Source organism: Palaemon carinicauda, chromosome 18 (genome assembly GCF_036898095.1).
Source record: "Palaemon carinicauda isolate YSFRI2023 chromosome 18, ASM3689809v2, whole genome shotgun sequence".
NCBI classification, from domain to species: domain Eukaryota; kingdom Metazoa; phylum Arthropoda; class Malacostraca; order Decapoda; family Palaemonidae; genus Palaemon; species Palaemon carinicauda.
In genome coordinates, this window is record NC_090742.1 from 50,740,095 (window position 1) to 50,765,964 (window position 25,870).

The window sequence follows — 25,870 nt, forward strand, 5'->3', positions numbered from 1 at the left end:
ATGGACCTAAGGTGGTGGGATGGCAGACGAGAACCTCCACAGAGGGATCGACCTTCTCATACTTCCCCTGGAATTGATGCTCTATTCAGATGCATCACAAGAATGTTAGGGGGTCCACATGCTACACCACATGGCCTCGGGGCTCTAGTCTGAGTCTGAAAGGTACCAGCACATAAATCTCCTAGAGATGGGGCCAGCCTTCCTAGCCCTCCTAGAATTCCAGCAGTTCCTGGCGGGTCACTCTTTGGTACAAGTATTGATGAGTGACAAGACCATAGTAGTGGCTTACATAAACAAACAAGGTGGCAATTTTTGCAGCCCTTCTGCCTTCTAGCATTATAGGTGGTTAGATGGTCTGAAGATAACTCGGTGTTCCTATCAGTCCGCTTCATTACAGGCAAACGGAATGTGCTCGCTGACAATCTGAGCAGAGTGACTCAGATCATGAGCTCTGAGTGGTTTTTGAATCATCTAGTAGCCGACAAACACCTGACTTTGTGCTGTTCCCCGACAGTGGATCTGTTTGCGATTATTGAACCTCAGGCTCCGGCTTTACTGCTCCCCAGTCCCGGATCCTCAGGCTCTCTGGCAAGATGTATTCCAATAATGGTGGGACTACATCAATGTCTATGCCTTTCACCCGTTCTCTCTGTTAAGGAGGGTTCTCACCGAGACCCCAGAATCCAAGAACCTCGTAATGACCCTCATAGCTCTTCTTTGGCACCATGCGGAATGGTTTCCAAACCTTCTGCACCTCCTGACAGAGATTCTGAAAGCATTCCTTCTGCGACATGACCTACTCAAACAGCCACATGTGAATATCTTTCACAAAGCCGCAGTTTTGCTATGACTTCACGCTTGGAGACTATCCAGCACCTCCTCTCTCAGAGGGTTTCTCGCATCAAGTTGCAAAGAGGATGTCTGGATACCTGCAAAGATCTTTTTCTTCAGTCTACCAGGCCAAGTGGGCTGTCTTCTGTGGTTGGTGTCGGGGAAGGGTTATCTCTCCCCTTGATGCCACTATTCCAACAATAGCAGAGTTCCTCATTTACCTACGAGAGTAAAAGCTTCTCTCTGTCTCTTCAGTGAAATGCTACCGCTCAGCCCTAAGTCTTGCCTTTAGACTGAATGTCATTAATATTTCCTCTTCGTTGTAATTGTCTCTCTCTTCATACAGAGTTTCGAGATTACCTGCCCCCTGTCAGAAGTTAGACCACCTCTGTGCAACGTGGTTCTTTTTCTACGAGCTCTGAAAGGGGCTCCCTACGAACCATTACACCAGGCAACAGATCGCCACCTCACTTTGAATGCAGTGTTCATACTCGCTTTGGCTTCGTCCCAAAGGGTTAGTGAACTTCATGGACTTTCTTGTGACATTGCCCATTCAATGGCATGGCGGGGGATATATTACTCAGCTTCGTTACTGAGTTTATTGCCATGACTCAAAATCAGTGAGTAGCTGATCCTAGATTGGGGCCCTTCCAGATTGAGAGTCTTCGTTCTGTAACTGATGATCAAGATCAACTGTTACTTTTTTCCATTGAGGAATTTGAGGTATTACCTCAAAAGAACTGCAGCAGCTCACCCAGAGTGTTAGCACTCTTTGTCAGCACAGGGAAGGTCAAGAGGAGGATTTGCTAGGTCATAGACTTTGTACTGAATCCTAATCCTCCCCTATCTCGACGACCCAGAGCTCATTATGTTAGGGATATTAGTACGTCCTTCACTGCCCACTATCTATAAGACCTAACTAATAGGAACATTGAGACATTTTCCAATGGTCCTGTGGTGGTTGCACATCAAGTGATTTATATATCTTAGGCTCCATGATAGACAAGTAGCAGATGGGTGAGGGTTTCTGTCTTGCTCTTGTGCATCATTCAAGGGTATAGAAAACTGTTCAATCTGTGTTCAGGAACTTCCTTCCACTAAAGAGAGTATCCAAAAATAAAGGTCAAATGTGTTTTTGTCCACTGAAACAAATCACTTTTAAGATAATTTGTTTTTTCTTGATATAAATTCTCCCCACAACCACATACCTGAAAAAGTCTTGTGTTGATAAAGGAATGAAGCTAATTGAGGCTAAGAGGCCTAGTGCTACTTGGCAGTTATCATTGCCCACTTACTTTTCAATATCAGCCAAAGTCAGCACAGTCTGAGATGTATCCATAAATAAAGAACTCTGGTTTACATAGCTACGAACATTGCTGAATTTTTGTTTCTCTGTGCTCCTACTATGCTTTTTTGTACCCTTAATTATTTCCTCTATCATATATCCTGATGATTTTTTTTTTGCTCAAGATTCTTCCGTATGTTGTGTATATAACACTTTTGATATCTATATTTTTGGTTTTCAACTGATAGTTTTGTTTTATTACTATTTTATTTTCCATGTTTTTATTTGTCTTGTGAGTAGAATTAAATTTATATATCTTTAGATTAATTTTGATTATGAATTTTCCATTTTCCTCTTATGTAAATTCACCTTTGCCCTCATCATTTCAGGTGGCAGGTGTTTTGTGTCAGCAGCTTATAATGTATGTTGACATGATGAAAACTACCCAGAATCAAAGTGATATCTTGAAACAAGCTCTTCCTTGCACTTTGAAGGCAAACGCATTCATGAGTTCACATTTCCGGGGAAAGTGTGATGCTGTCTTTCATGTTTATAATGTTGGTAAGTTTTACTTGACCCTTTTCTTAATTAAGAAAGCCAAAAATTTGTTACTAGACTCTCCGTAATTTACCTTTGTTCCGGTGTAAATACAAACCTCCGCTATTTATAGGGGTATACTTTCGGCGTAGCTGAAAGACGAGCCATGATAAGTTTAGTGGGGGATAACTACCCCATCCACTAATTACTGGGTGGGGGGGTGGGGTAGACTGGCTACCCCGCTCACTCACACCTCTCGGCTGATTAACCACTTTACTTTATGGGTCGGAAGAGGACGGACATGATGCCTTTCTCTCCTGCAAAGACTTACCTTGATTGTTTTTCTGTTTAGTTTATTCTTTTGTGTGTGTTTTTATCTTATACAGTAATACCTTGAGATACGAGTATTCCAACCTGCGAGAAATTTGAGATACGAGGAAGGTTCCGATTAAGATTTTGTCCTGAGATACGAGAAAAAATTTGAGATACGAGGCAGCACTTGCCTATGCGGCCGCCAGGTGGCCGAGTTTGTGAGAGGTTTCTCAACAGGACAGCATCGCTCGGTCTTTCCCGTTGGATCTCCGTCGCATAAAGTTTATCTCCGAGCATCGGCCGTGGTGTTTTGCTTTTTTGCAGGTTTTTTGCGTTAATCAGTGCAAAATTCAGTGAATAAGTATTGGGTCCAAAGCAAGTGAGTGCGAACAAGGGTAATGAAAAGAAAAAGCATCTGATGACAATGGAGATGAAGCATAAAGCAATCGAAAAACATGAGAGTGGCGTAAGAGTGACTGAGCTGGCGTGCCAGTATGAGAGGAGTACATCGACAATATGTACCATCCTCAAATATAAGGATTCTATAAAGAGCACTAAGCCTTCCAAAGGTGTAACCATCCTTTCCAAGCTGTGCGGTGATATTCACAACAAGATGGAGAGGCTTTTTTTATTATGGATAAAGGAGAAACAGTTGGCAGAGGATAGCGTGACCGAGACGATCATATGTGAAAAGGCCAGCAGAATCTACGATGACTTGAACGGGAAGCAAGCAGCCGAGAGAGGGGAGACTTTTGACGCTAGCGGAAACTTTCAAAGCCAGTCGTGGCTGGTTAGATAGCTTCAAAAAACGGACTGGGATACACTCAGTTGTGAGGCATGGGGAAGCAGCAAGTTCCGACTCTAAAGCCGCGGCGGACTTCGTCACAACCTTTGCCGAGGTTATCGCCCGACATGGCTGTATTCCCCAACAAGTCTTCAACTGTGATGAAACTGGCCTATGCTGGAAGAAGATGCCCAGGAGGACATTCATCATGGCAGAGAAGAGACTACCTGGCCATAAACCCATGAAGGACCGGTTAACTGTAGCCTTGTGTGCCAATGCCAGTGGTGACTGTAAGGTCAAGCCACTGCTGGTGTACCACTCAGAAAACCCACATGCTTTTAAGAGCCAAAGGATCTTGAAAGGAAAACTGCAAGTGATGTGGCGCGTTAATGGTAAGAAAACCCACATGCTTTTAAGAGCCAAAGGATCTTGAAAGGAAAACTGCAAGTGATGTGGCGCCTTAATGGTAAGAAAACCCACATGCTTTTAAGAGCCAAAGGATCTTGAAAGGAAAACTGCAAGTGATGTGGCGCGTTAATGGTAAGCCTTGGGTTACGCGGCATTTCTTTACAGAATGGGTTAATATGTGCTTTGGTCCGGCAGTCAAAAAATATTTGTTTGAGAAAAACCTGCCAATGAAATGTCTCCTGGTCCTCGACAATGCCCCTGGTCACCCTTTTGGTCTCAAAGAGGACATTCTTGATGAGTTCAGGTTTATCAAGGTCCTTTATCTCCTGCCCAACACTACCCCACTCCTCCAGCCCATGACCAACAAGTTATTTCCAACTTCAAAAATCTGTACATGAAGCATTTGTTCAAGAAATGCTTCGATGTCACAGAGAACGCCAATCTCACCCTTCGTGAATTTTGGAAGGAACATTTCAATATCGTCCATTGCTTAAAAATTATTGACGATGCATGGCAGGGTGTCGTAATTATTATTATTATTATTATTATTACTATCCAAGCTACAACCCTAGTTGGAAAAGCAAGATGCTATAAGCCCAGGGGCTCCAACAGGGAAAAATAGCCCAGTGAGGAAAGGAAATAAGGAAATAAATAAATGAAGAGAACAAATTAACAATAAATCATTCTAAAATAAGAAACAACGTCAAAACAGACATGTCATATAATAAACTATCAACAACATCAAAAACAAATACGTCATAAATAAACTATAAAAAGACTATGTCTGCCTGGTCAACAAAAAAGCATTTGCTCCAACTTTGAACTTTTGAAGTTCTACCGATTCAACCACCCAATTAGGAAGATCATTCCACAACTTGGTCACAGATGGAATAAAACTTCTAGAGTACTGCGTAGTATTGAGCCTCGTGATGGAGAAGGCCTGGCTATTAGAATTAACTGCCTGCCTAGTATTACGAACAGGATAGAATTGTCCAGGGAGATCTGAATGTAAAGGATGGTCAGAGTTGTGAAAAATCTTATGCAACATACATAATGAACTAATTGAACGACGGTGCCAGAGATTAATATCTAGATCAGGAATAAGAAATTTAATAGACCGTAAGTTTCTGTCCAACAAATTAAGATGAGAATCAGCAGCTGAAGACCAGACAGGAGAACAATACTCAAAACAAGGTAGAATGAAAGAATTAAAACACTTCTTCAGAATAGATTGATCACCGAAAATCTTGAAAGACTTTCTCAATAAGCCTATTTTTTGTGAAATTGAAGAAGACACAGACCTTATATGTTTCTCAAAAGTAAATTTACTGTCGAGAATCACACCTAAAATTTTGAAAGAGTCATACATATTTAAAGAAACATTATCAATACTGAGATCCGGATGTTGAGGAACCACCGTCCTTGACCTACTTACAATCATACTTTGAGTTTTGTTAGGATTTAACTTCATACCCCATAATTTGCACCATGCACTAATTCTAGCTAAATCTCTATTAAGGGATTCACCAACCCTAGATCTACATTCAGGGGATGGAATTGATGCAAAGAGAGTAGCATCATCTGCATATGCAACAAGCTTGTTTTCTAGGCCAAACCACATGTCATGTGTATATAGTATGAAAAGTAATGGGCCAAGAACACTACCCTGTGGAACACCGGATATCACATTCCTATAATCACTATGGTGCCCATCAACAACAACTCTTTGAGATCTATTACTTAAAAAATCAGTAATAATGCTAAGAAACGACCCACCCACTCCCAACTGTTTCAGTTTGAAAACAAGGGCCTCGTGATTAACACGGTCAAAGGCAGCACTAAAATCAAGGCCAATCATACGAACTTCCCGACCACAATCAAGGGATTTCTGTACAGCATTGGAGATTGTAAGAAGGGCATCACATGCTCCAAGGCCTTTACGAAAACCAAATTGCAAACTAGGGAGTAGATGATTACCTTCAGCAAACCTATTAAGACGTTTTGCCAGAAGACGTTCAAAAACTTTAGATAATATGGGAGTTATGGAAATTGGGCGGTAATCAGTGGGACTTGAGCTACCACAAACACATTTACATAGAGGAGTAACATTACCAATTCTCCAACTAGTGCTAAAAGCTCCTCTTCTTGCTAACTTGCGCAAAATAACAGATAACTTTGGAGCTAAGAAATCTGCTGTCTTTATAAAAAACAAAGGAAAAATACCATTTGGGTCTACACCTCCATAAGCATCAAGGTCCATCAACAGAGCTTTAATCTCACGAGATCGAAAAGCTAAACTAGTTAGTTTAGCCTCAGGAAAACAGGAATGAGGAAGTTCAAGTTTTTCATTACTCTGTTTACTGTCAAAAACATCAGCCAAAAGGGTTGCCTTTTCCTTTGGACAGTGAGTGACTGAGCCATCTGGTTTAAGTAAAGGAGGAACTGTTGCATCTACACCAAAGAGTGCAGATTTAAGGGTAGACCACCATTTATGTTCCTGAGTTGTACCAGAAAGTGTTTCTTTTATGGTTAAATTGTACTCCTTTTCAGTTGAGGCATAAACTCTCTGAGCAAAAGCTCGAAGCTGAGTATAGTTGTTCCAGGTCAAATCTGATCTGTTACCCTTCCAAAGTTGATAGGCCTCCTGCTTCTCCAAAAAAGCACGTCTACAATCATCATTGAACCACGGTTTGTCCTTCACTCGGTACCTTAGCACACGAGAAGGGATACGCCTATCAATCATGTTGACTAGATTCTCATTCAAAGGGACAACAGGATCTACACTATTATATAATTGTGACCAATTCAAGCACAAAAGAAGAACTCTTAATTCAGCATGGAAGAAATTGTGTCCAGCTTCCGTTGCTGAGAGGGACTTTGAAGGGTTCGATACAACAGACCCTAATGACCCCGAACTTATTGTGATGGATGAAATCTTGTCTCTTGGAAAGTCCATGGAGCTGGAGGTAGACAAGGCAGACGTGAACAACCTTGTCGAGGAACATCAGGAAGAGCTCACGACACAGGGATTGATAGAGATCTGGGAGATGCAACGTTCGGAGGTGTTGTATTGCAGGAGCTTTGTAGCGAGGAGGAGGTGAAAGACGAGGGCAGCCTTTCTACGGCAGAAATCAAAGACATGTTAGCGAAGTGGCAGGAGTTTTCTAATTTTATGGAAAAGAGGCACCCGGACAAGTTGGCGTGTGGTCATGCGTTAGCTTACTGTGACGACACTTACGTATGTCATTTTCGCAACATTTTGAAGGGGAGACAAAAGCAATCATTCCTAGATAGGTTCCTTTTAAAAAGGCCATCAAAAAGTGAAGGTGAAAGCGATGCTAAAAGAGCCAAGCTGGAAGAAAAAGAAAAGTAAAAAAATGAAAATGAAAACAGAATTAGAATCAAGTTTAGTGTAACGTAAGATTAACATTTTATTTTTAAGTGTGTGTACAGTAAACTAATTTCATTTAAGTTAAATTTAAAGTTTCTAATTTCACATAAGTTAAATTTAAAGTTAAGGTTATGTTACGTAGTGTTACGTACCGAAAGTGTTGCCGTCAAATCTCTCTCCTCCCCGTCCGCTCTCCCTCTTCCTCCTTCCTATCATAACCAATTCATAGGTATTTGTTATTTTGTGAGTGTAGAATGTTAATTAGAGCAATTAAAAACATGTTTTTCCACTGTAATATACTGTTTTTAGGTGTTTTTTTTCAGAGGGTGGGAATGGATTAATCTTTTTTTAGTTATTTTGTAGGGGAAAAATTCATCTGATACGAGCAAATTGACACACGAGCTCGGTCCCGGAACGCATTAAACTCGTATCTCGAGGTATTACTGTACATATATATGCGTGTATATAGGCTATTTATATATGGAAACATACTCTTATGTTGTTAAATACTTGTAATGTTAATTGCTATTGATAATGTATCTGGTGTACTCCGCCGTAAGGGAGTTATCATTGTGTTGATATACCTCCCCTACCTTTCCGCCCTCCCCTGCATGCGTGGCCGGCAGCTCCCAACACTCTCGTGTGTTTGTTTAGCACTTGAGTTGAAGTTTATAACAGTTCCGCTCCCTTTCGAGGAATTCTCGTACAAGTAAGGTGACTTATTCCCTGAATAGTTCATGCTAGGCAGCGGAATTATGAATTGCAATTCATCACAACTTTTATTTGCTTTTCTACAGATAGCCGCGTCGTAGAAAGCAAGACCGATGGCTTCGGCCGCTGTGGTCAATGTCCTGCGCTTCCTGTGGAAGCTCGTGAGCTGCCCACCTTACTAGGTAGCACTCGTTGCCGACCTTCAACTTGAACAAGGCTTGTTGATGGGAAGCATTGAATGCTGCCAGGACGTTCAACTCCAGGGGTTGGAGAACCTTCCCTGGAGTTGGGCTGCCCTTTCTTCCTAGGGAGAGCTTACCTACTTCAGACGTTCAGCAACCTTCCCTCTTTCGGGAAGAATCGCTGACATATCGACGAGATCTGCTTCTGCTATCTCGTTGCCGAAGACTGTGCTTCTTCCCCTTGAGCTGGGGAAAAGCAAGTCCTAGGCTTGTTCCTCCGTCGGGGGAACTCCTCTCTCGTACGTGAGAGAGATCGATACGCCTATGCTTTTTCCCAAAGAGCTGTGAGAAAGCTTGTCTTAGGCGATTTAACATCTCTCTTGTTTGCGAGTAAGATTATTATGCCTACGCATTTTTCCCCATAGAGCTGGGAGAAAGCTTGTCTTAGGCGATGTCCTCCTTCAGGAGGACACTCGTTCGCGCAAGAGATTATTACGCCTACACTTTTTTTCCAGAGCTAGAAGAAAGCTTGTCCTAGGTAGTGTTCTCATTCGGGAGAACTTTCCTCTCGTTCGCGAGAGAAAACTCAGGTTCAGCTTGTGTATTAGAGCTGCGGGTCGTCGCTGGGCCGATGGCAGAGCTTTCTCCGAAGCAGGTTTCCCGTTCGAGGGGAACGGGTCTCTCGTTCTCAAGAGTAGACAGCCTTTGGGCACTGCTGGTCCCCCCCTACGCTTATAGTTCTCCTCGAGGGGTGGAGCGAGAGTCTTGTCTTAGGCAAAGTTCTCCTTCGGGAGAACAAACCCCCCCAGCGGAGGAGGTATCTTTAGAGTTGTATCAGTCTCCCCCTCGGGTGGAGTGCTCAGCGTTCCTCTCCGGAGGATCGTAGGCAGGAAGGGGTTGTGGCCCCTCTCTATCGTGGATGTTCTCTTCCTCGTGCTGTTGGGAGACGTCTTTTTGAACCAGCTGGTTCTCCTCGCGGGGATCGTGAGCCTTCAGGTTCTCGTCATGTTGATCCTGCGAGTTCTCATGACCTTAGGAATCCTTCGGGTCTCTGTCACGCTGGATTTTTGAGTTCACACGACTTGGAACCTTTGGGTTTCAATTACACTGAGCACTCGGGCTCTCGTAACGATGGTTACGCTGAACCTTCGGACTCTCGTACATCAGTCACGCTGATCCTTCTGTGTCTCGTGACAAGGAAACTTCGGTTTCCCGTTGCGCTATCCCTTCGGGGTCTCGCAACACAGGTTACGCTGAACCTTTGGGCTCTCGTGCCTTTAGTCTCGCTGACACTTCGGTTGCGCTGAACCTTCGAGTTCTTGTGACCCTCGTCATCAAGAGTCTTACTCTTATGACAGAGAGTTTTCGGACTCTCGTCGTGTAGAGCTTTCGTGCTCGCGCGTCCTGTGCTACGCTGAACATATGGGTTATCGTAGCAGGGAGTTTCTCTCCTTATCGTGTGATCTCTATGGGTTCACGCGATCATGCTGAACCTTCTGATTCTCGTGAAACTAGGCACCAAGAATTTTACTCTTATGACAGAGTCTTCGGACTCTCGTCAAGCGGAGTGTTCGCGCTCACGTGACCAACTTGGCGCGCACGACCAGCATGGCAGCGACGGCTATCAGCGCCATGCGCATGACCATCGTCATGAACATTTTTACTCTTACGACAGAGAGTCTTCGGACTTTAGTCGCTCGAAGTGTTCACGTGTACGCAATCAGTATTACACGCGTGCGCAATCAGCATTACAAGCGTGACCAACTTTATGCGCGACCATCGTCATCAAGAGTTTTACTCTTATGACAGATAGTCTTCTGACTCTTGTCACGTGAAGTGTTCGCGTGCGCGTGATCAGCGCTACGTGTGCGACCAACTATACACGTGTAACTATTGTCATCAAGAGTTTTACCCTTATGACAGAGTCTTCGGACTCTCGTCGCGCGTGTGTTACCATCTTTGTGCACGTGACCATCGTCATCAAAAGCTTTAATCTTATGACAGAGCGTCTTCAGACACTCGTCACACGCATGACCATTTCTACGCACGTGACCATCATTATCGAGTTTTACTCTTATGACAGAGAGTCTTCGGACTCTCGCGATCGCGTGCGATCAGCACTACGCGCATGAACATCGTCATCAAGAGTTTTACTCTAATGACAGTCTTCTGACTCGTTGCGCGGAGTGTTCGCGTGCATGCGATTTGCGCTACGTGCGTGACCAACTCTACAGCTTTACGCGCACGACCATCGTCATTCAGAATTTTACTCTTATGACCGAGTACTCGGACTCTCGTCACGCGGAGTGGTCATGCGCGCGTTACCATCTCGGTGCACGACACCAACTCTACATGCTATGTTAAACCCTCAGGCTCGCGCAGCCCACTTCCTATTTTCCATCGCCTCAGAGACAGCAGTCGCCCACGTGACAATGCTCAGACCCTATCCCTAAGGGTAGGCCTGTGTTGCTCTTGCCTGCCGGGAAGCCTCCCACAGGCAAGAAGGTTCAGAAACCTGCTGAGGTTTCTAAATCCTGAGGGATGCCTGCAGCCTAGAGGTTTCCGTCTCCCCACGGGTAATTATGACATAGTTCCTCTGAGTTTTGATCATGCTTCTGGTCTCGTGAACCCCGGTGGGTTCACACGACACAATTCCTGAAGATTCCATCTGGAATCGGTGACAGAGTTCCTGCGGGTTCTCATCACAACGATCCCTTAGGGTCGCGCAAAATAGATTCACGATCCCTTAGGGTCGTGTGAAATAGATTCACGATCCCTTAGGGTCGTGAGAAAGGAATTAATTAAATAAATTCAGAACCCCTAGGTTGTCGTCGCGTCGAATCTCTCGGCTTCTGCCATCCAAAGTTTTTTTCTGAAAACTCTATGGTCGACCTTCCACCCCCTCCCCCTTACCGGATGGGTCTTGAAGCGAAGCGTGATGTGTTACATCACTACACTCCCAGCTGATTACTAGGTCACCTAGGCTGGTCTCGCCAGCACCGACCCTTTCGTTTTCGAACGAACCACCGTCATCTTCCCTCCATCCTCCCACTTCGAGTGGTTGGGTTAGTATGTGGCTTGTTATCTTTTCTCGTCATCGAGAAACCCTCAACTGCCGGGACGGAAATTAGCAGAGAATGAAAAATTCTTTACATTCCAGTTCATTTCCCCTGGCAGGCCTTGCCTGAATTAGACGGTAGTTTTCTCGCTAGCGAGAAAGGGTTTGATTGAAACTCCTTCAGGTAAGAGGTCGATGGCAATCTATATCTGGTCTTGTTGAAGCAAACCCCCACATACAAGACTTCACCCTTTTCATATACGACGACTTACCGTTTTACATGATAGGGTTCTGAGACTTATTCAACCTTTACAGGGTTATCACACACACACACACACACACACACACACACACACACACACACACACACACACACTCTCTCTCTCTCTCTCTCTCTCTCTCTCTCTCTCTCTCTCTCTCTGTGTGTGTGTGTGTGTGTGTTTGAGTTCCTGCATAATTCATGTGATCTAAATGGACAATACATTTTTTATTTTGCACTTTTTCTCTTGTAAATATATCTACCAGACTGTTTTACCCCTTCATTAAACAACTCTTTAGATCTATCCCTCATTGATTCTGCAAACAATAAAAGAGATTTAATGAAGATGACAGCATTGATTAGATCATTCACTCCTGATAGTAAAGATTTGGTAGTCTGAAGCACTGTTCCAGAAACTAATATAAAAAACTGTTTCAAGATCTTTTTTCTCTTCCTCTTGGTTTTTTTTAAGTTTTTATAGTTTATATATGAAGGATCTAATTTAATGCAGTTACTGTTCTTAAAATATTTTATTTTGAATGTTCTTTACTTTTCTTTTAGCTTATTTATTCCCTTGCTTCCTTTCCTCACTGGGCTATTTTTCCCAGTTGGAGACCTTGGGCTTATAGCATCCTACTTTTCCTACTAGCATGGCTAGTGATAATAATAATATTAATAATAATTGCCTAACCCTGAATTATGGTAAATTAGCTTTAAATATAATACAGGTTGAGTGCTGTCATATTTTAGTCTTTTTGTGGTCTTGGCTAAAGTAACAACAACTTGAACATTATCGAATATTTAAAGTAAATTAGATATGATAGGCTACATTAGACCTAGATTATTTGACACTAGACTATTCTTTGGGCTTGCTTTTCTTGTGCTAATACTGCCAATTTTATATAGCAAAAAGAGATAGCAGGATAAATGAAATAAAATGAAAAGAAGGATATGAAGAAGACAATAAAGTGTAATCTCCCAGGCAGGCTATCATACAGCTTTGCCTACCAAGTACTGTATAAGCTTAACCCTCTGCTTAACACTGAAAATAAGTTGATTTTGATTTATGCAAAGTACATAATTCCTTGTATTCTTTAACTGCCTAACTTAACCTAATGATACTCATAATAGTACTGTTTAATTATTAATAGATTATATATTGAATTAAGAAATGCAAGGTGGCCTAATATACGGAAATACACTGCATTTTAAGCTTTAAAACCAGGCCTATTACTTTCCAATTTCAGTACTGTAATATGCAAATATCAGTAATGAACACGTTAATATATCTTATTTTGATCCCATAACAAACACATTTTTTTTTGTAAAATAAACTTGTGTTTTCACTGAGCTTTGTTAATGATATCATGGAAAAACATAACTACACTAAATAAGAATGCAACAGATTTTCAGACAAGCAAATCAATTGACGAGTAATGAATATGAAAGCCGACTCAGAATTAAGGATCGAGGTATCTTGGGAAGCCAACGATTATTTTAAATAAGGCTAGGTTTTGGGGTGGAGGTTGTACCATTAAGAAAAGGCGTTTCTAGGGAAGCATTATTTTCCCATTCATAGAAAAAGTCTTCAAATCTAATTTATTCGTTGCAGTTTTAGATTTATAATAGCTCTTGGTTTTAACTTTCATGTTGGATTTGGAGGCTAAATGTGGGGGCCCCAGGACAATTGTCACAAAGGGTATGAAGTTGAATCCTAATGAAACTCAAAGTATGATTGTAAGTAGGTCAAGGATAGTGGCTCCTCAACATCCGGATCTCAGCATTGATAATGTTTCTTTAAGTTTGTATGACTTGAAATTTAGCTGTGATTCTCGACAGCAAATTTACTTTTGAGAGAAACATTAGGTCTGTGTCTTCTTCAATTGCACAAAAAATTGGCTTATTGAGAAAGTCCTTCAAGATTTTTGGTGATCATTCTATTCTGAGGAAGTGTTTTAATTGCGTCATTCTACCTTGTTTCGAGTATTGTTTTCCTGTCTGGTCTTCAGCTGCTGATTCTCAGCTCAATTTTTTGGACTGGAACTTATGGTCTATTAAATTCCTTATTCCTGATCTAGATATTAATCTCTGGCACCCTCGTTCAATTAGTTAATTATGCATGTTGCATAAGATTTTTTATAATTCTGACCATCCTTTACATTCAGATCTTCCCAGACAGTTAGATCCTGTTCGTAATACTATGCATGCTGTTAATTCTAATAGTCAGGCCTCCTCCATCATGAGGCTCAATACTACACAGTACTCTAGAAGTTTTATTCCAGCCGTGACCAAGTTTTGGAATGATCTTCCTATTTGGGTAGTTGAATCGGTAGAACTTCAAAAGTTGAAAGTTGCTGCTAATGTTTTTATGTTGAACAGGCTGACATAAGTCTTTTTATAGTACTGTATATATATGAAATCTCTTTTAATGTTGTTAATGTTTTTAAAAATATTTAAATTAATTGTTCTTTACTGTTTATATTGTTTATTTATTTTCTTATTTCCTTCCCTCACTGGGGTATTTTTTCTTGTTGGAGCCCTTGGGCTTTTAGCATCTTGCTTTTCCAACTAGGGTTTTAGCTTAGTTAGGAACAACAACAACAACAACAACAATATATAAATGATAAATGAATAATTCATGATAATAATAATATTAATAATAATAATAATGATAATAATGATAATTAATAATAATAATAAATACACATAAGACAACCTTTAGATGAAACAAGGTAAAAAATTAAGGCAAATTTTAATTAATTCATCTTGTATATGTGATGTAGATGACTGCTATAAATTACAAAACTATCTGTGTATGGGCTAGGTTTTGGTTGTGGAAAGATGATGTTACTACAAATGTTGTTTTACTTATTGTATCCATAGAAATGTAAAGCAATGAAATAGAGCTAATTCCATAAAAAGTATTTCCTTCATACAATGCTTAAAATGAAAACAGTTTTTTTTTCATGGCTAATCATAATGAATGAAAAAAACAAACAAACTCTTACACATCTTATTGATAACTAATGATATTAATAGCTTTATGTGAAGTGTATAAAACAATGATACTCTATAACATATTGGTATTCTGCAATAATTATTTTAAGATTAGTTGAATGAATTTTAAATCATATTAAGACCACTAGTAGTTATTTGTGTGTTCGTATCCTTGATAATGGTAGCTTGAAATTAGCTTTAGATCCCATATTATAAGCCAACATCATTTCCTTCATATCTATATCCCAATTTCTAGTGCAATAAGTTAAAAAAGCAATAGAGATTGATAAAAGTATCATTAGTAATGCATATAGCCATAAACAGCATAACTAAAAAATGCTGTTTTATTATAAACAACTGATTCCGTTAACAACAGCTATTTGTTCCTACGCAGATACAAACCATCATCCTTAATGTAGGAATATGTTTTCAGGGTGAGCTGGAACAGCTGTTAAAATTGTTAAGGTAGTACCTGAATAAGGATTTTCTTTTGAGTATGGACACACAAATGTCACTATTGGTTTGATGGGAAAATTGTAATGAACTGATTTAAGATTTAAATGTATTCTTTTTTACTTTTTAGGTGTAAACAGTGGTAATCTTGGGGTTATGGCATTTAAGGGAGGTAGTTATGACCTTGCATCCCAGTTTCTAGAAGCTTCTGTTGAAATGATGTTGATCTACAGCACTTCAGTAACGGGAGATCAAAAGGCAAGTCTCCTGATATTATTGAATGTAATATTTTGTATTTTTCTGTTTTAGGAATGTTAATGAATATTACATTATGTAGATAGTAACATTATTTCCTTTTTCTTTTAGCTTTATTGCCAATACAGGTACCTGTATATGATAGTGATGTTTATATTTTATGATATTGTAATAAACCGAGTTTGTTCCGTAACCGAAATACAAACCACGCTATTTACATTGGGGTTTACCTTTTAGCGTAGCTGAAATGGCGAGCCATTAGAATTTAACGAGGGTGTATTACCCCCGCGCTAGTTAGCGGGGGGGGGGGGGGGGGGGAGTGGTAGCTAGCTACCCCTCCCCCCCTCACACACCGGTGAACTGCTTCACTTTCACTTTTGGCTCGGACATGGACAGACGTCTCTGTCTTTGTCCTCGCTTGGCAGCCATTGTTGTTTTGTCTTTACTTAATCACTTACTTTTCTTTTACTCAATATGTAAACATTTTTTCGTGTTTATGTATATATTTGAGTATAGAAATCAGTAAGTTTTCTTTTCAGAGTTTGTGCTTGTGTGTGTAGTGTACGATATCTCCGTGGAGCCCTCGGCAGTTAGGTCACCATGGTGTATTTCATGGGTCGCGATCGAGTTTGACTTTGGTCTTTCTCTCTCTCTCTCTCTTGAGGTCGTTCACCCTTTTACTACGTTACTTTTACTACGTCTGAGTAGCTTCCTTCCCATGTGGGTGGGGTTGCTACGCCGTACGTTTTGTCTCAATTAGCTTATGAATCTAATTGTATTTGTTTTTTTTTCAGCTTTGTAGAACGATTCCTTTCGGGGTTTTTGTTCTTTCTTTAGTGTTCATTCATTTTTAAATTACATAATTACATAGTTACATAATTATAATTGTTATAATTCTGTGTTGGTTACAGCTCTCCTTCCGTGAGTGTAAGTGGATGTGAGGGCACGTGCCTGTTGTGTAATTCTTGTGTTCCTTTCCCTCGGGATTCCTCTTCGGAGCCTTCCCGGGGGAATGAATGTTAACTAATGATTTTTGTTTTTATTTTTCACAGTTACCGATCTAGTTCGTTTCTGTAATGTGACAACGGAGTGAGCTGTCTTGTTGAGGCCTGCGGATTCGGCTGTTGCTGCCTCCCCTATAGATCGTCAGGGGCTTGCTCCTTCTGGAAGTACTCCCGTGACGATTGACAGCTCTCCAGTTCATTTTAGAACACTCAGGAGGCTCGCCTCCTTGGGTGGGTAGCTTTCCTTCCGAGGGAAGTTTTCCTGTCCAGGCTTGAGTTTTTTCCCCTTTGGGGGGTTCTTCTCTTGCCTTTTTTTCGTGCGACTATGCTCTTGGTGCTGAGCGGTCGCACCTGCAGTTACGCTCATGGGGCTGGGCAACTGCAGGAGCCCCTCTTTGGAGGATTGCTCTTTTTAGGTCACTGGCTGACCCGTCTCTTCTACGAAGTGTTTCTCTTTCGTTCGCGAGAGAGTACACTCATAGAGACTCCTCTTCGGAGGACTCTTCTGCTGTTGTTGCTGTTGGCCGCCTTCGCCGTAAGGCTCCCCGTCCGCTACGTCGTAAGGGCCTCCCATCTCCCTATAAGGGGGCTAAGAGGCGCCTTTTTGAATCTCCGTATGCAGCCTGCAACTCCTTCTTCTTGACCTTCCGCCCCTGGTGCAGATGGACAGCAGTCTGACCTTGTCTTCCAATGGGCAACGGTCTTCCGACGGGCAATGGTCTTCCGACGGACAATGGTCTTCCGACGGACATCGGTCTTCCAATGGACAACGGTCTTCCGACGGACATCGGTCTTCCGACGGACAATGGTCCCCTCGGGGCAATGGGTTGCCTCCCACGGGGGTGCTTCCCTTGCGTGTCAGGGTTCCCCTGCGCGCCCTTCTGCAGTTTTCTCTCCTGCTCAGTGTTAGCGCACAGGCGCTCTCCTGCTCAGTGTTAGCGCACAGGCGCTCTCCTGCTCAGTGTTAGCGCACAGGCGATCTCCTTGTTCGCCAGAGCTCTCCTGTTCGTCAGCGCTCTCCTGATGATCGTCGCTGCTGTTCCTGTTGGTTCCTGTTACGTGCCCTGTGCGCCCACGTTCGATCGCGCAATCTAGAACATCGGTTCAGGTCTTGGACAAGGACTCTTCTTCTACGCACAGGATTCCACGCGTTGCCTTCTGCTCGCCAGCGATCACCAGCTCGCCAGCGACCACAGGCGCGTCAACGTTCGCCTGCTCGTCAGCGATCTCCTGCGCGTCAACGATCGCCATCGATCTGCCACGCGTGTCAGGTCCCCTGAACACCATCAGTAGCCATCTAGCGCTCGCCTGCTGTGGACCACGATCTCCGGTAGCTGAGTCTTGCCGTAGATCTTCCTCCTGCTCGCCAGCGCTCACCTTTACTTCTGTCCTTCTGTGCGCCAGCTTTCTTCAATCGCCAGCGCACATCTGCGTGCCCTTTCCTGCCACGCACCAATGGGCGCCAACGGTTTTTCCTGACAGTCCAGGATCGCCTGATTAACAGCTTGCTTCAGCGCTCACCTTCCTGATGCACCTGCGCGCCTTCTGTTTAGCGCGATGCGCGCTAACCATCCCTAGTCTTTTACGCGTTAGCGATCGCCTACGCGCCCGCGCGATTCTTCGCCTGCCCGCTAGCGTTTTGTTAACGCACCAGCGCTCGCCAACGCGCCATAGCTTGCCAACGCGTCTTCACTCGCCTACGGGCCATCGCTCGCCAAGACGCGCCATCGCTCGTCAACGCGCCATCGCCCGCCTACGCGCCATCGATCTCCCGACCTCCTGCGCTCGCCCGCGCGACCATACGCCCACATGCCTGCGCGACCATACGCCCACGTGCCCGTGCGACCGCACGCCCACGTGCCCGCGCGACCGCAAGCCCACGTGCCCGCGCGACCGCACGCCCACGTGCCCGCGCGCCTACGCACACATGCGCTCCAATGTTCGCCCGCGCGTGAACCAACGGTATTCCGTCGCGCGGACTAACGGTTTTCCGTCGCGCGAACCGACGGTGTTCTATCGAGCGAACCGACGGTGTTCCGTCGCGCGAACCGACGGTGTTCCGTCGCGCGAACCGACGGTGTTACATCGCGCGAACGTCGGCTTCATTCCTGCAGTATCCATTGCTCGCCTACGGGTCATCGCTCGCCTGTGAACTTTCGGATTCCGACCACCAGCTCTCGCCCTTCCTACCACGCTCGCCCTCCTTCTGCGCTTCCTCGCGCACTTTCGTCTGCGCTCCTGCGTGCCCGCGCATGGGCGCTTCCATGTTCGGCCATGCTCAAACCATTGATTTTCCATCGCGTGAGCGCCAGGGCGATTGCGACCGCGATTCCCGTCGGCATTTCGCAACATGGCCAGCCTGGCGAGTCTTCTGGAGCGTATTTCCAGAACACGGTCTTCACCCCGTGAACGCAGAGCATGGCACATGCAAGAGCAGGAAGAATCTTCAGGGAGGTCTGAGCAACATTCTTCTTTTCAGAACCTGGGTTAGCCCTTCCTCGTCATTCCCTGGAAGGGTCTTGCCAGGGAGCTTTCCGTTCGAGATTTCTCCTTCGGGCAAGGGATGACTGGTTTACCCCTTCCTCTTCTCCATCTCGTGGAAGGGGTTTACCAGGTCCTTTCCCTCCTTGGTTGCGACCCGAGGTTTTGTACAAGGAAGCTCCAGGAAGGTCATGGGTACTTTCCGCCTCTCGGGCTCAAGCAACTTGGCGTTTCGTCGCCAAGTTTCGAACTTGCGGGCAAGCTCGAGGTTGGACCATCTAGACGCAGTGACTGAGGGCTTCCTCTCGAGTGTCTCCTCCGTGGATGTCGACAAGCTCAGACACTCTTCCATCCTTGGGAAGAGCTTGTTTGTGCCCAAGGACAGGGACATGGACAGCGGTTGTGCTGAGGAAGTCGACTTCCGTTTTCACTCCTCCAAGGCGCTTTCTTCCAGACCCTGCAGGCCTCCAGCGCCTCTTCTTTCAGCCTCGTCGGCTTAAGTTATCGGACTGGCTACGGCAGCTAAGACAAGGTGTCCAATAGCAGTCCCCTCCTGTCATGGACAGGTAGCACGGGAAGCTCTCCCGGGGGGGGGCATAATCCTAGAGGGAGCGGCAGAGTTCACAAACTCTAGGATTAGCAACCCCCCCTAGCAGGTCTCACGCTGGGAGGATGCCTAAGGTTACTCATCCGGATAACAGCTTCCCGATGCCGATTCCTGCACGATCTCCGTGATCAGCCAAAGGTATCGCGCCTTGCTCTTACCATCTCTCCGTCTCTGTCAGCAAATTCAGTGTCACTGAACCTCTATGCCATGGGGCGGCAAGAGTTTTGCCCGTTTGGGCAGAATGATCCATGCCTTAGGAGAAGGTCCTCCATAGGATCGTCGACGGCTTCACCCCCCCGGCTTCTTCAGTCGATCCTTTCTCGTAGGAAAGCATCTGAGACGGGAATTCCGTAGTCAACCTCTCAGCTCTGTTCAAGTTTGTCGAACAAACTTCGTCCAGCGTGGAACAGCAGAATCGATCAGACTGGTAACGAGGCGGCGGGACTCCTTAGGCCCTGGATCGGAAGGACGGGTACTTCCAGTTTCCATTCCATCCATCTTCCAGGAAGCTCTTGGAATTCAGCCTAGACTTAAGATGCGGTGTGGCGATCCCGCCGCAGCATCGTAGGTTTTTCCCTAAAGAACTCTCCCGGTTTTCCTCATGGCCGCTCAGGAGCAGGCTTCCACCTCCTTCGCCTTTTGGAGGTCTGGTCAACTCCGGTAAGCTCGGGTTCGACCTTCTTCAACGCCGGGACAAGCTTCCGGGTCCTTACCATGAGTGAGGGATCATGGTAATTTGCTAGAAGCTTTCTCTACTTCTGCCTCAACATCTGGGGTATCTAGCCATGATATTGAGTTAGCGGCCTTACCACGTTGGAAACACTGCTTCTCGTCTGATCAGCGAAGTTAAGCAACGTTGGGCTTGTCAGTACTTGGATGAGTGACTGCCTGGGTACGCCAGATGCTGTTGCCTCCTTCTCCGAGCCTTCCCTTCAGTTGACTGTGGCAAGGCTAATGAGAGTCACAGTACCTGTTCTCAGTCAAGCAGAGCTTTCAGCCCTTCCTTGGAACGTTTCCTGGGTCTCTTTTCCTCATTGACCCGTCTAAAGTCCTGAACGGTCGCCTCAGGATAAGTTCCCTGTGGGGCGGCCCAAGTTCCGGTGGTATCAAAGCAACGATTAACCGGACTTTCTGGCCCCTAGGGGACCAGCGGAACGTTTAGACCTGCAATGGGTGTTGACCTATGGAACCTCTTGATGGGAGTGGATATTCTCGTCCTTTCCCCACATTGTGATGCTGTTCTCGGACTCTTCAAAGAAAAGGGGGGGGGGGGCGCTCATGTTCCGGTTCAGGCCTATGGTCAGGACCTGAAGGATACCTCTCCATCATTCAGGCAGGCTTAGGGGCCGTAGTCTGGCCCCTCTACAGATCCTACAGTTCCTGCTGAATCGCTCCTTGCGCGACGACTTCATGGTACTGGCGTATTCCAACCAGCAAGGGACGCATTTTCATACCTTCGCATCTTCCAGTAGAGATACTGAGATGATCCGAGGTCCTCTCTATACCCCTATCGGCTCGCTCATTCCGGGCAGAGGAATGTTCTCTCCGACTATCTGGGCAGAGCCTCTTAGATAGAGGGTACCTGGGGGTCTTTGGCCTTTAGTAGCCAGCAAGTCTTGGCCTGGGGGACCTGATCGCGACAGCCTGGAACTTCAAGCTTCCACTGTTCTTCCCCCCAGTCTCAGACCCCAAGACTCTTTGGCAAAATGCTTTCCGGGGATGGTGGGACAACATCGACGCCTGCGTCTTCCCACCATTGTTGTCTGTTGAGAATGGGTCTCAACAAGACCAGGTTGTCTGTCAACCTTTCGATGGCCCTGAGAGCTCCGCTGTGACTATACGCGGAACGGTTTCCGGACCCTCTGCTTCCCCTGACGGAACTCCTGGGAGAGCTTCTCCCACGGCACAGGCTACTCTAACAACCACACTACAACATCTTTCACGAGCCGTGGCATTGCTTCGGCTTCGCGCCTGGAGACACTTCGCCGCCTCAAGAAGAGACAACCCGCTACAGTCGCGGAGCAGAGGTCGCGTCACCTGCGATAGTCATCCGCAGGGGTCTACCTGGCGAAGTGGAGAGTCTTCTGTGGTTGGTGTCGTGGGAGAGATACCTCTTCATTCATTCATTCTCAGGCCCCTGATCGTATTCCGTCTTGGGGGACGGTGCTCCTGCTCACTCTGGCCTCGGCCAGTATGTAAGCAATCTTCTTGGTCTCGTACGACTCCGCCCTTTCTAAGGAATAGGGGAAGGCAACATTCAGGTTCGCTCCTGAGTTATTTGCTAGACTCAGAATCTTGGGGTCCCGGCCCTTCGGTCTAGCTCCTTCAAGATTTTGAGTCGCCATTCTGTATCAGATGACCCAAACCTTCTCCTTCTTGCCAGTAAAGGAATCGAGGGGTTATCTTTAGGAACAGCTGCAGTTTGTCCTCACGTGCAGCTGGGTTGGGAGCACAGGAAGGACACAGGGGAGAGTCTCCAGTATACCTCTTCAGCTCGGACTCAAGGACATTCATCTCGACCTGAATCCAGACCCTCCCCCGTCACGTCGCCCTACAGCACGATGTCGGATACATCGCAACGTCCCTCGCCTTCGAGTAGTATTACTCTGTGACGCAGGTGCTACAAGCTGGAGTCTGGAAGCGTCTAATGACCTTCTATCGCTCTGTGGTGGCTACACAACAGCTTGTCTAACCTCAGGCTCCTTTTTGGACAGGTAGCAGAAGGTTGAGGGCATTGTTATCAGGTTTTAGTCTGCATGAACGAAAGAAGTATGTCTGGCCCTTACTTCTTTCTTCATTGTCCCCTCTACTGGGGAAGCAGCATCCTGGTCTCTGCATAGCTGACCTCAAATCTCTGCAGGTAAAGCATGCTTCCTTGTGTTCCGAGTATTGAGTCAATACTGTCGCGTCCCCCATACCCTGACGAGGTGGTATTGGGAACGTCCTAACCCAGAGTTCCTTCTGGAACTCCAGGTCAACTGCCTAGGACAGGTCACACTTCTTCCTTCACACACAAGCTTATGTAGGCCACACGTTTCCTTGCGGAGCAAGGAACTTGTGAGGTGCAGGGACTCCTTTTCTCGAGTGCGACTCACTCGGAGTCTGTGTCCCCGGGTAAAGCCAAAGCCAGTATGGCTGGGGACTTTCCACCCTTCCTAAGGGGTAAGTCACCCAATGTAAATAGCGTGGTTTGTATTTCGGTTACGGAACAAATGACAAATTCGGAGATAATTTGTATTTTTCCTAACCATACAAATCTTAGCTATTTACACATATTTGCCCGCCAGCCCTGTCCCCCAAGTCCTACCTCTAAGTGAAGTGAAGCAGTTCACCGGTGTGTGAGTGGGGGAGGGGTAGCTAGCTACCACTCCTCCCCCCCCGCTAATTAGCGCGGGGGTAATACACCCTCGTTAAATTCTAATGGCTCGCCATTTCAGCTACGCTAAAAGGTAAACCCCAATGTAAATAGCTAAGGTTTGTATGGTTAGGAAAAATACAAATTATCTCCGAATTTGTCATTTTAATGATAAGATGTATTTCTCTACTCACCTCTTATTCATAACTCAAAAATAAGACTACAACATTAGTAAAAGGAACTAAAAGAAAGTCTTACAAAACAAAGAGATCCCGAGGAAGCGACACCAAAAGACTGCATACACACCCGTAAGGGAGCGTCAACAAAGTGGCTGAGATAAAACCCAACAAGGTTATAGAATGAACGTGTGTCGCTACCTAGAAATCCCAAACAGACAAATATAATACTCAATTTGGGAGCAGGGATCTCCAAAACGCTTGACATCTTCAAAAACACAAAATAACACGTCCGAAGGTTCATGGGTGCTAACAAGGAATGATGAGAGAAGGATAGGTAGTGGTGGTGGTGGTGGGGGGGGGGGGGGTTGCAGTAGCTGTAGTGAACGACACCTCGTAGTAACGGGGGATTTTGAGGGAGGAGAAGTCTAATTGGAGAGGGATCTCTGGTAGTGGTATCACTCGCCCCAGTTTTAATACCGACACCCTTTAGGGGTGAGCGAGCTAGATATATTCCTAGCATTCCATGCAACTTTTTTCTCTGGTATATTTAGCAGTATTTATACCTTTGAAATGGTGCTTTAAGGAGCATTTCACTGGGCGACACAGGTTCCTCGCCCAGAAATAGATTTTTCCTTCGTCAAAATCCCTTTTCTCTACTCACCTCTTATTCATATTTCTCCTTCTCCAGAAGCTTGGTTTATCAACATCTACCCTGTACCTCTAAAATTATCTTTCGTAGACACATAATCTAGTAAAGGGCCTTTATTATTTTATTTTCAAAGTCAAATTATTCCCTGTCCTCATGTCAGCACAATTCATTGGGAAGGAGGAAAGGCATGTATGTGAACAAGGTGAGTATAGAAATAACATATTATTACCAAAGTTTTGTTTATTTCTATGAACCTCCCCTGATGTTCATGTTGCTGACTCCCACACACAGATGGAGGTTGGATGCAAGTGAATGAAAGAGATAAGTAAATTGTAGAATTAAAATTCCAGATCTAACTGGACTAGATTACTGGTAACAAAAAATCCCTGAAATACAGGACTTCACATTGTTATTCTAAAGATATTTGTAAAATTTCTAGAATAATAAAATTGTAGATTAATTGAACTCTAAAAGTTTAAATATTACATCGCCTGCAGCTGCTATGGGATTTAGAGCTCCACAATCTCAATAAGAAAACCAGGATTCTTCAAGACGATGTTCAGTAAACACCAATATGGTATGACATTGAACTGCCTCTAAAACATTTTACAAAGAAAGATTTCTGCAAAACTGGAAGACTACCCAATTGCTAGCTAGTAGGGTTAGGGTGTGTAATACTAGCTACCCCGCTCACACACACCAGTGTTGTCTCTACACTTCTGTTTTTAGCTTTGTTGAGAGTGGATGTTTGTCTCTCCACCACCCACAGTGACTGCCATTATTGACTTATCTTTTTTCCTCTTTCTCTTTTCAGGTTGTGAGTGTTCCTTCTTTTGATTGCCATACGTACTTATCCTGGACCTGAAGGGTACAGATTTGTTGCTTTCATGTCTGCGATTCAGATTGACCCCCAATCGCTGTGTCCGGCCTCCAGAGGACACCCGTGTTATCAGGATGATACCTGTGAGGAGTGCAGGGAGTGGTCATCCTCCCAGTTGGAAAGATTTGGATGATGGTGCAAGAAGAAGTCGAAGAGGGATTCTTCTCCTTTGGGGTCATCTTTGAAGTCGAAGAAACCTCATACTTCTTCTTCCCCCCCTCAGTCTCTTCCTGAAGCTCCGTGTGGTTATCCTCCCAGTGGGAGAGATTTGGAAGAAGGTGCAAGAAGAAGTCAAAGAGAGATTCTTCTCCTTCGGGTTCATCTTCGAAGTCGAAGAAACCTCGTACTTCTCCTTCGTGGTCATCCTTGAAGTCAAAGAAACCTTTTACTTCTAATCCTTAGAGGGTCATCCTCGAAGTCGAAGAAACCTCGTACTTCTTCCACCCTTCGATCTCTTCTCAAAGCTCCTTCTTGCTCGGTCTTTTCAAAGCTCCTTCTTGCTCAGTCTTCCCAAGGAATCAATCGAGTAGGAGTGTTGACCCTTTAACCCCAGGACAAGCCTTAGGTTCGAAGGACTGCCGCTTCCCTTAGCCAAGCGGCGCTGCCCTTCTCTTCTGACGTGTCAATTTCTGTCGATGATTTGTTACAGATTTGGCCTTCCCTTGGTGTTGCTGGTGGTCTATTGAAGGAAGTCCTGTTCGAGCTGCTGCAGGTGGGACCAGAGAGGAAGCACACACCGGCTTCCTCAGAGGTGGACGTGGATCTTCCTCCGAAGGGCTCTGAAGGTTCCTTACCAGAGTAGTTAAATGCTTCCGTGTCCGGTGTAGTTTTTCCAGACCAGAGTTTTTCGTCTTTGCCTGTCGCACTTCCAGCCACCGACAAAAGAGCTTACCGTTGTTCTGACTTCGCCCAGTCTGCGGAAGCGGGTGCAAAGTCCGAGGCATGTTCCTTTTTCTCTTGGGAGTCACCTTTCCCTGTCTGTGGGTTAGGTCCTCCCTGAAGTGAACTTCGCCACGAGACTTTGAGAAGGTGAATGGCTTCGCCCCTGCTTTCTCTAGCCCCTGGGAGCATGGATGGCCATCTGATGTTGCTTGCCCCCTGTGAATTTGACCCGCTCCAGCCTCACCTCATCCTGTTCCTGCTTGGGAGTGTGAGTTCTCAGTGCTCCCCCTGAGGAGTCCAGACCATAGTGCCTTCATCGTCAGAGGACAGGCCGTGCCTTGCCACCTGCGCTCTCTACCCTCTTCTCACA

General features: G+C 45.1%; 1 protein-coding gene and 1 pseudogene across 4 annotated transcripts in view; both read left to right on the forward strand.

The window, feature by feature from the left end:
* Positions 1 to 25,870, forward strand: part of LOC137657816 (uncharacterized) — a 514,523-nt gene that overhangs the window by 145,919 nt on the left and 342,734 nt on the right. For all 4 annotated transcript variants that reach the window (XM_068392347.1, XM_068392350.1, XM_068392348.1 and 1 more), the window contains exons 6-7: positions 2,506 to 2,677; positions 15,339 to 15,466. In XM_068392347.1, coding sequence (XP_068248448.1) covers positions 2,506 to 2,677; positions 15,339 to 15,466 — 300 coding nt within the window. The remainder of the gene's footprint in view (positions 1 to 2,505; positions 2,678 to 15,338; positions 15,467 to 25,870) is intronic.
* Positions 20,351 to 20,468, forward strand: LOC137658068 (5S ribosomal RNA; annotated as a pseudogene).